The sequence below is a fragment of the Chinchilla lanigera genome, unplaced genomic scaffold (assembly GCF_000276665.1).
Source record: "Chinchilla lanigera isolate Chin_1 unplaced genomic scaffold, ChiLan1.0 scaffold00117, whole genome shotgun sequence".
In the NCBI taxonomy this organism is placed as follows: domain Eukaryota; kingdom Metazoa; phylum Chordata; class Mammalia; order Rodentia; family Chinchillidae; genus Chinchilla; species Chinchilla lanigera.
Genome location: NW_004955518.1, coordinates 4,881,578 through 4,892,427, shown reverse-complemented (window position 1 = coordinate 4,892,427; position 10,850 = coordinate 4,881,578). Strand labels below are relative to the sequence as shown.

Genomic DNA, 10,850 nt, shown 5'->3' with positions numbered 1-10,850 from the left:
CGATCCTCCTGCCTCAGCCTCTCGAGTGCTGGGATTACAGGCATGCACCACCATATCTGTTCATTTTACATAGAATATTTTTGTTTTACAATTTTAGAGACTTAAAAAGACCAACCCAAAATAGTACAAAAAAAGCTTCATGGTGATAGTTACTGAGTGTGATAGTGGTTACAGGAGTCCATAGTCATGAAAATCACACATAACAGTAGTCACACACTGCGTCTGTCTGGTTCCTGGTCTGCGTACTGCAGTTATGTGAGCTGTGACCTTTGGAGGAAGCTGAGGGAAGGGCCACAGGACCTCTGTACTAGCTTTGCAGCTTCCTCTGTGTCTACTTATTCCAATGTTTAAAAAGATTAACTCAAGATTGTTTAGGTGTTTATGTTGTATTCTACAACAGACTATCTCTTCCGAAGAAAAATTATTAATCTGCAGTATCCTGCCTCCTTTTTCTGCAGTGTGTGTCCACAGTATTGTTCCTACTTTTTCTGATTTAATCTAGTCATATTTTCCCCCGCTATTATTGCAGAGTGATTAACCACCCAGGCTTTCCAGTGGCTGAGCAGTTCCAAGACACAGTGTTCGCACCTGAAGAACTGGGAGTGCTTCTGGCGTGCTGGAGTAAGTTGGTCACTGTCTTGGTTACTTTTCTCTCGTTGCTGGGACAAAATACCTGACGCCCAAAATTAAGGAAGGAAAGGTTTATTTCGCTTACAGTTTGTGGAGATTTCAGTCCATACTTGGCAGGTTACAAGGCAGAATGGCACATGGCAGAGGGCTACAGCTCATGGCGGCAGAACACAGCAAAAGCAACAAACACAAAAGGGGAGGAATGGCTGCAAGCAGCCTCTTCCTCTCCCTTACATAGGCAAACTTCCACCCCAGGGCGGGTGTAGCTCTCACACCCATAATCAATCAAACTCCAAAAGCCTGCCCCATGACTGCATGAGGCTTTGGGGGGACAGACAGACATGAACTGTAACAGTCACCTTGCGTAGGAAGACGCTAACGGGAGAGAGGCAGCCTATGGCTGTTCTGAGAAAGAGGCGGCTTAACTGCTCACTTCTGTATGGCTCCCTCCAAGGCTTGACTTAAAATCTGTGTCCACTAAAGGTTCTAGCAGTATCTTTTGAAGCTTGTCATCTTCCTTTTAACACATTTTTCTGCCTAGAAAATTCCCGTATTCTCTTAGATGTGTTCATCTCATTATGTGTTCCACGACTTTTATCACTGCCATCTTGCCTTAGTCAGCTGTATTGAATTTTTAAGATATTATTATGGCGTTAGATATAACTTGATGTATATCAAGGAAAACCACTAACAACTTTATGAAATAGTTATCTTTTGATTTTTAAAAAATAAAACAATGTTACCTATGAATTTGTGTTATTGGTGGGAAAAATGTAGCATTCAAATATAATATTAAAGCATGCTTTTTTAGTAATAAAAATAAACTAATATGAAATGTTCATTTTTTTCTAGTCCTCCATACTGTACTTGTATTAGTTGTATCTTAGAATTCCTCTCTTAAAGTCTCAGGTACTTAATGTAATTCTTTGTAAAGCGTGTTTCCAATTACCAAGATGACTAAGATGAGCAAATGATTATGGACAGTTACAAACTGTCCTGCACAGTGAATCACTGTACCCACTAGGACAGAGCAACCCAAAGCAGTAGAGAAGTTTTATCCTTGTTGCTATGTTGAATTATTCATGTTTATGATTTTGGAGAAGCTAAATCAGAAGAAAAGTATCAAATGTAGAAATGTACATCAGGGAGAAAATGATATTATAAAAGTGCTTTGTGGGGCTAGGGGTTAGTTTTTTTCCTTTCCATGGAAAGGATTAGTTCTTAACTGTTAGGGGCCCAGTGACTCTTTGGAAATTGAATGAATGCTTTGAGCTTTCTTGAGGAAGTTGTTTTTGTTTACAGACTTCAGATTAAGAATTTTTGAGCTGGGTGTATGCATGCCTATAATCACAACACTCTGGGAGGCTGAGGCAGAAGGATCACAATTTTGAGCCCAGCGCCGGCAACTTAGTGACTTAGCAAGACCTTGTCTAGTTCAGTGCAAAGGGTTCAGTTGCCAGTACTACCACTATCAAAACAAAACAAAGCAAAGCAAAACAAAAACAGTTTGTCTTTCTGGACAGGTGAGAACCTTAAAAACAAACAAACAATTTCTTTGTAAAATGGAATCAAGGTCGATCAGTGCAGTTTTTTTGAGTTAGAGAAAACTGTAATGCTCTATTTGTATAATAGTTTACAATTGAAGATGAACTTTAAAATATATTCTTACTTGGTCCTTTAATAACCTTAAGAAATGGCCTGTGTAAATTCCTTTATTTCTAGCTTAGATTAAGCAATCAGGGCTGTAGGAAATTTAAGGATGTGCTCAAGTTCACACATTTGGTAAGTAGCGTATCTCTTCACTTGGCAGATACTGTGCGTTTTGCATGTCTGCTGTGTGTTAGGCCCTGCGCCAGTCAAAGGGGGTTATGGATGATAAATACTGCTCTCTTAGCAGCTCAGGTTTGACTAGATTAGTCAGACTGGTAAATATTTAGTGTTAATCTGTATATAGTCCTCAGTGCTCTGTTTACTCTGCCTTGTTGGCTTTTAGTGAATACAGAGGAAAAATACTAAGACTGAAATACTGATATGTACTAATTTCTAGGTTTAAAAATAACCTGGTCATTGACTTACCAGCATTGAAGTTGAGTATCACCACAAAACATGATTCACAAGGAATAGATATGTAGAAAGAGACACTGCAAGTTGAATGCAAAGAACTTGATGTCCTTTAAAGTGATGGGGCTGGGGATTTAGCTCAGCGGCACAGCGCCTGCCTGGCAAGTGCAAGGTCGTGAGTTCAATTCCTGGTACCAGAAAAAAAACAAACAAACAAAAAAGTTTTTAAAGTGTTAAAATAAGGGAAGACAACTAAGTGAAATTATGGGTGCTTACATTGATTTTTAGACTTTTCATAATTTTCTAAAAAGATGTTATTAACATAAATCTAAGGGATAATTTTATGGTTTTGTTTTTAAGCATTTTGTTGAGATAACTGAAGATCAATTTGATTTCCATACATGCTGCATGAGAAAGATGATCCTTTGTGCCTGTGTTGACCTTTTGAGATTAGAAGATAGTCTCAGAAGACAGTGATTGAAGTATATTTGAAATTATATGATAATCCCTTAACCAATGAAAGAAAACAGCAAGAAATAAATTCAGGTAACTGAAGAGGAACTTGTTTAAAAAAAATTGGAAAGAACATCAGATTTCAAAATGCCATTAACAAGCGGGGTATGCCTGTAATCCCAACATTTGGGAGGCTGAGGCAGGAGGATCATTGTGAGTTCGAGGCTAGCCTGGGCTACAAAGTGAGTTCAAGACCATCCTGAACTGTATTCTCTAGTGAGACCCTGTCTCAAAAAGACAAAAAAAAAAATCATTAACATAAATAGTACTGAGAAAAACACATTCTCAAATGTTGATGAAGGTAGAAATGTTATCACCCTGATTTGATCACTACATACTATATCTGTGTATTGAATTACCTTACTATAGCCCATATGCTTGTAAAATAACTGTTTAAAAATGTATTGTCAGCCAGGCATGGTGGTGCATGCGTAATCCCAGCACTCAGGAAACTGAGGCAGGAGGATCGTTGCGAGTTCGAGACCAGCCTGGGCTGCAAAGTGAGCTCAAGGCCAGCCTGAACTGCATAGTGAGATCCTATCTCAAAAAAGACAAAAAAAAAAAAAAAAAAAGAAAAAGGTATTATCAAATGAAGATAATGTTAAAATAACAAAAAAAAGTCAGGATAATGTTGTGTAGCTGATGTTCTTAATCACCCTAAAAGACTGACCTGCACTTTTTTCTTACTTACTAAAATCAGTTCAGGAAAAACAGAGATGTCTATGGACCGTTTTTTAAAAATTTTTTTCTTTAAATTATAACTAAAATAGCTTTCAACACCTTCAGGAAAAATACATAATCCTAAAATTTCAGGTACATACTTATTGAAAGTACTATGAGAATGCCAGTAGTATTTCATTCACTAGAATGTTAATATCTAGGAATATTTGAGAAAAGGTAACTTGGAGGCAAGTTTCTGAGCTTTCGTTTCTAATAGTTATATAATGTTATCGATCACAAGGGTGTTTATCTGCATTACCCCTTATCTCTGAAATATTCTGAGTCTCTGATATTTGTCCTCCTGTGCACAGTTTGCAACTTGAGACTGAGAGTGATAATGTGATTTACCTGAAGTTGTTTATTGTGTAGGAGACAGAACTGGACTAAAATTGCTGAGTTGTAATTAATGCAGCCAGCACTTACTGGTTGCCTTTTGTATACCAGGTTTTATGTTAAGCACAGTAATGCATTGTCTGAAAACTTCAATAAAGTTACTCCCACCAAAATGTTACATTGGGCCTGGGATTTAGCTCAGTGGCACAGTGCCTGCCTGGCAAGGGTGAGGTCCTGAGTTTGATTCCCAGTAGTGCCCGCCCCTCACAAAAAAAAGTTATATTAATAGTATGTATAAGGATATAGGAAAAATTGTAAACATTTTTGACTCATAATTTTTATTCATTTGAATATTTATAGAAAACTTGCCAGCCAAAGAACTGAAGAAAATGCTTAGCAAGCAGAGAAGAGCTCACAAAAAGGCTAAACTAGAAGAAAAGACAAAGCATGCAGAAAGGGAGCACCAACAAAAAAGTCAAAAGAAAAAAAGAGATGATGAAGAAGAATCCAGTGGTCTTAAGGAAGAACTTGTACCTGAAAAATTAGAAAGGGTGAGATGAGTTTACCATTGTTATTTGCTAAAATTTATGCTGTTTGGTTCTGTTCTGAGTATAAACACAGTTTACTTAAACCTGTAAATCAGAAGCCAACCAGGGATATAGCTCAGTGGCATAAGTCCCTGCCTGGCAAATGCAAGGTCTTGAGTTCGATTTCTGGTATCAAAAAAAAAAAGGAAAAAATCAGAAGCCATTTGCAGTATTTCAAGGTCATTATATAACCACCATTTTAACTCTGAGTGACAATATGCAGACTTTTAGCACTGTTGACAGTACAAGGGATTGTGTTGTGGTGGTCAAAGTAATGGTCCCTTAGTTAAAGGTATCTGTTCCAGTCCCCAGAACCTGTGAATATGTGGTCTTACGTGGCAAAGGGGAATTAAGGCAGCAGATGGGATGCAGGGCTATAATTAGGACGGGAATTAGCTTGGTTTATTTAGCTTGGTTTGTTAGCTTGGTTTATTAGCTTGGTCACTGTGTGACCCAGTGTGATCAGGTTGGACCTTACAAGGTGAGAAAGAAAGCAGAAGTCAGGGTGGTAGGATTTGAGGACTAACTGGTTTTGCTGGCTGGCTTTCAAGAGAGAGGGAGATGTCTATACGGTGAACAATGTGGGCAGCCTTTCAAAGCAGAAAAAGCCAAAGTAGTGGCTTCTCCCCTTGAATCTCTGACAGAGAATGAAGTCCTGCCCACACCTTGATCTTACACCCAGTGAGATGGTGCTGTGTGGGACTTTCAAGATGAGCTTGTGTTGTTTTAAGCCTCTATGTTTTTGTTCATTTGTTATAACAGCAATTTATGGAATACAGGATTGAAGTGTTGACAGTTATTTCGGGGCCAAATTTTGGGAAGTATTTAGTTTTCTGACTTAATTATGGTAAATCTGGTATAATCATTTAAAATGTTACTTTTTCCCCAATTATGAGAAGATATTGTATCTGTCTTTTTATTTTAGCTGTCTGTATTATAAAAAGAACAATTAGTACTTGATGCACCATTTTCTAAAGTCTGTGAGAGAATTTTAAGTAGTTTTTTATTTTTATAAAGTCACCTTGATTTTATAGGTATAAAAATCAATAGTTATTCTTAATTTGAGAATCATTATCTCTGTACCTTAATTTATTTATGGGTAACTTTTAATGTTTTCTTGGTTGTTTGGTTACATGAAGAAAACTAAACTACTTTAGATAAATGTTAATATAAAATTCTAGGGGAGATTTGATATGAATAACTTTTTTAATAAAAAAAGTTTTCTTTCTGCTTCAAAATCGGTAGGAAACCCGTTAGAAGAAGCCATCAAGTTCCTTACACCTCTTATGAACCTTGTTGCTGGTAACACTGACACCCATCTGTTAGCATTTGAAATATATTTTAGAAAAGGTAGTAGATGTTTAGTTTCATGAGTTTTTGTTTTGTTTTGAGAGCAGTGCTGGGGGTCAAATCTAGGGCTTATGCATGCTAGGCTGTACCTCTAAGCCCACTCAGCTGTGAGTTCAGTTTTTAATTCTTAAATCATAGAAGTGACCATAATCAATACAAGCTTTGTCAGGTCTATTTTTGTTTCTTAAGTTTCTTTTCAGCCTTCACAAAGGCTCTTAATGCCCTTTTCCTTTGTTGTAACATTGCTGGGTAATATATTAGAATATTATAATCAAATCCAGTTTAAAAATAGTTTGAAAATCATAAAACTGTTTACCTCTAACAATTTTGCATGGTTTTTCAAGCTTTTCTTTGGAAAGCAAAAACTGGGCTTTGAATTTGGTTTATGAATATTTGTAAGATGATAATATTTTGTTATTGAATGTAAGTGAGGCCCAAAGAAAGTAAAGAAAATCACATAAATACTGATGCTGTTATCTTTTTGACCCAGGGAAGTTTCTGTTAATGCTGCAGTCTGTCAAACGAGCTTTTGCCATCAGCAGTAATAATCCATGGTTACATGAATGTTTAGTTAGATTTTCTAAATCTGGTCAGTATAAACAGGTAATGTTTATGGAACAGCAAACAGAAGAAGTAAATCTGAGCTGTCTTCCATTTAGCTGGACATTAAAAGAGACAAGCAACAATGTAAATCAAAAAAAGTGATGCTCCCTGTATTTAATTGAAAATATTCTATAAATTAAATGTCTGAGCTAAATACTAGAAATTAAAGTCCAAATGCTTTTGTTTATGTAGTGTCTGTTCAAAGTAATCTTCAAGACATTGTAAGCAAAGTTCTGCCTCAAGAAATGCAGAAAAGGGCCGGGGATTTAGCTCAACAGCATAGTGCTTGCCTGGCAAGTGTGAGGTTCGATTCCCGGTACAAAAAAAAAAAAAAAAAAAAAAAAGAAATACAGAAAATATTTGTTAACAGGGATTTGGAAAGCTTTAGTGAAGATTTTCTCAAATATAACACTACCTCTCTTCAGCATCTACTTTCAGGTTTGTATTTAGCTGCCACAGTTATAACGCTTATAGAAAAAAGTTAGAATATGGTACAAACAAATATTTGGAAAGATATTCAGCCTGGCTGTTTACCAGAGAAAAAAGAAATGAACACAATGCCATTTGTTTCTTTCAAATTAGTTTTTTTTTTTTTTTGTACCAGGAATCGAATTTTTTTTGTACCTTGCACTTGCCAGGCAGGCACTTTGCCACTGAGCTCTATCCCTAGCCCACAAATTAGTTTTTTCTTAAAAATTTGTGAAAAAGGAAAATAAAGTGCAGTGAGGATGTGGCAGTCAAGCACTCTTTCACTTTGTTTGTTTGAATCTAAATTGGCCTTGTCACTTAGAAGAACAATTTGCCGAGGCTGGGGATTTAGCTCAGCTGCACAGCGCCTGCCTGGCAAGCGTGAAGTCGTGAGTTTGATTCCCGGTACCGGAAGGAAAAAACAAAAAATTTGTCATTGTCAAGAACCTCAAGTAACCTGTGTCTTTTGACTTAGTAGTCTCACTTCTGAAAATAATTTAAAAGAATGAATGTAAAGCAAAGAAAGAGCTTAGCATAGGGAAAAGAGTGAGAACAGATGTATTACAGTAATAGGAGGAGCCAGTGGCAGGTCGATGGGGTGGACTACCACGTAGTCACTGGAAGTAATGTTTGTTCAAGTGATTCGTCATGGTAATGGTGAATACTTTCACAGTACATACTGAGAAATTAGTATAATCTCAACTGTAGAAATATGCTTGGGAAAAGGCTGAAAAGGAAGTGTATACCAGGCTTTAATGTTGCCGTTGAGAGTTGTGGTTATGAGTAATTTATTTTTTTCTTGATTTTTTTATTGCTTTTGTGTATTTTCTATCTTGAGGATTTATTTATATGCTGTCTTAAGGGAAGTATTTTAGGGAGTTTATACAAATTGATAAAATGAGAATATGGCATAAATTAAACTCAGAAAAGGTTATAAAAGAGAAATTGAGAGCAAAATGAAAAATGTATCATAATTAACTGTTTTAAGCCATAGATTTAAATACTATAACCTAAGCTTTCTTGTTAAAGAATATCTTCTCATATGTAATATCTTTAAAAAACATTACTTCTTTTGAAAAATGACATTTCTTGGTTGTAGGAGCGGGTAAGAATTTCTCTTTAATAACAGAGGATCATAGAAAACTTTTTAGTAATTATAGGAAATGCTTCTTTAAACATTATATTAAATTGTTTTTCACTGTTGTTTTTTTATTTGGATTTTTAAGTCAGGGTCTCGCTAAGTAGTTCAGGCTGGGCTTGAATTTGCTGTGAGCCTAGGTTGGCCTGGAACTCATAGTGATTCTCCCACCTCAGCCTTCTGAGTGCTGGGATTACAAGCAGATGCCACCATGCCTGGCTACCGTTATATGAAATTCTAAAGAAAAGGAAAATTTTGGCACATAAAAATTAAAATCAAAAGCCCAGTTGAAAAAAATTCAGACATGTAATTTGTCAAAAGCTGATATAGAAAGACCTAATAAGAATGTAATAGCAAAACAGATATAGGGTATAAAACAATTTATAGGGGAAATATAAACTTTTTAAAAATTACTTATTTTTTTGTGAATATGCAGACATTTTTCTTGTTTAACCCCACTCCTGTGTACCAGTGACTTGTTCCCTGTATGTTTTAGTTTAGGGTATCATCTTTTGTTAATGGTTTTAACTGAAATACTGATTGATACCATAGGCTAGTCTTTATTTGTACTTTTAATTACATTGTTTCTAAGGAGAGAAAGTTAAAGTAGTGTTCTTTGGGTAAATGTTTAATAGCCATTTGTTAAGGAAGACAGCTCTGTTTTGTAATGTTTTATCATGATAACGATATTCACACTGCAGCCACGACTATCAGTACGGTATGTCACTGTACAGAAAGTTGAGAAGGTATGTGTTATGTGCATGTACCAATTCCCCATAATGAATGTAACCATTTTGTGCTGCAATGTGTACTGTATTAATAAAATTCTTCTTTGAAAGAAATTGAGATGAGATGTCACATTGAGAGCTGGTGGGAACCAGCTCCAGCTCACCCTTGATTAAACATTTGAGTCACTGGTCACTATTTTAAATCACTGGTCAGTATAAATCATATAAGGTGTAAGCCATAGGAGTTTACCCTATGAAATGTCTTGGGATTTTAGGTGCTAAAATGATGTATTTTCTGGACAAGTCAAGACAAGAGAAAGCAGTTGCTATAGCCACTGGACTGGATGAAACTATAAAAGATGAAAGTGTAGAGGTACGGCTTTTCATGGGCTGACGCATGGAACTGAATGATCTAGTAAAACTTGTGTCTTTACAATATAATTCTTAAGCGAATCACAGAGTTAGGTCTGGATACAGACCTCGGCTCCACCAATTATTAGTCGTGTGGCTTTAGGCAAGTTCTTTCTTAGCTTTATTTTCTTCACTGTAATGATGAAATACCACACTGTGCATCTCAAAGAGTCAGTGTAGGACAACCCATTTGGGACCCCTCCTGTCTCTCAGGAGATACTCCCATTCCCCATTCCCCATTCCTAGTCTCCAGTAAATTTTCCTACTCTTAAAAAAAAAAGAAAAAAGAGTCATTGTAAGAGTTATGTGGAATAATAAGCATAGAGTAAATATGAGCTATTATTAATAAAAGACACTTTAGTGATTATAATTTTAGAGGTTTTTTTCTCAAATACTAGATTTTACTGCCTTTTTTTCTACAGTATTTTTTAAATAAAAGAAGGAAAACATGTTAACAGACAGACATCCATTTGCAAAATAGCAAAAGAACAATACAAACAAAACAGAGTTACAGACAAAGTTGTAGGAAATTAACAGTGGTTGTTGCATTACTTACTGATATCTTCAAAGTGGTTTCTTAGGAAAACAAATAGAGACATACAAGATTGATCAAACAAGTAATTAACTGTTCCTTTCTGTAGAGCAATAGAAGACAGTAGTACAACTATGTTAGCTATTCTGTGTATACATACTTACATAATTTCCCCTTCCTTCCCTTCTCTTTTCCCACACCCCAGTTGCCCTTTACCTTTGAGCATTTTCCTTTCCTTTCACAATGTCTATCATACCTCCTAGTTTTTATTCACTCTTTCAGGTCCTACATTAGTGAGACAATACGATGTTTACCCATGGAGGTCTGATTTATTTCACTTATGAGTATGGTCTCTAGTAGTGACCATTTACCTATAAAAGCTTCGAGTTTATCTTTCTTTTTTTTTTTCCTGTAACCGAGAATCGAACTTAGGAGCTTGCGCTTGCTAGGCAGGCGCTGTGCCGCTGAGCTAACTCCCCAGCCCTGAGTTTATCTTTCTTTATAGCTGAGTAATACTCTATTATATAAAAGTACCACATTTCCTACAGTTTTGTAGAGTTGATTTTTACTTTTTTTTTAGAGGCGATTACCTACTGTATATAGTAAGAAGTTATTATAGACTAAAGCATTGTTAGCTGTTTCTCTCCCCCGCCCCCCCCATTTGGTCCCAGGAATCAAATTCAGAACTTTAGGGGGCTGGGGATTTAGCTCAGCGGCAAAAGCGCCTGCCTGGCAAGCGCAAGGTCGTGAGTTCGGTTCCCGGTACCGGAGAAAAA

At 36.3% G+C, this 10,850-nt stretch overlaps 1 protein-coding gene across 1 annotated transcript in view; it reads left to right on the top strand.

The window, feature by feature from the left end:
• Positions 1-9,991, top strand: part of Naa16 (N(alpha)-acetyltransferase 16, NatA auxiliary subunit) — a 50,565-nt gene extending 40,574 nt beyond the window's left edge. Inside the window, 8 exon segments of the mRNA XM_013506953.1 lie at positions 3,052-3,160; positions 3,163-3,237; positions 4,618-4,827; positions 6,090-6,194; positions 6,685-6,783; positions 6,990-7,054; positions 7,151-7,235; positions 9,407-9,991. Of these exon segments, the coding sequence (XP_013362407.1) occupies positions 3,052-3,160; positions 3,163-3,237; positions 4,618-4,827; positions 6,090-6,194; positions 6,685-6,783; positions 6,990-7,054; positions 7,151-7,235; positions 9,407-9,525 (867 nt within the window). The 3' untranslated portion in view covers positions 9,526-9,991.
• Positions 9,992-10,850: the final 859 nt, after the last annotated feature.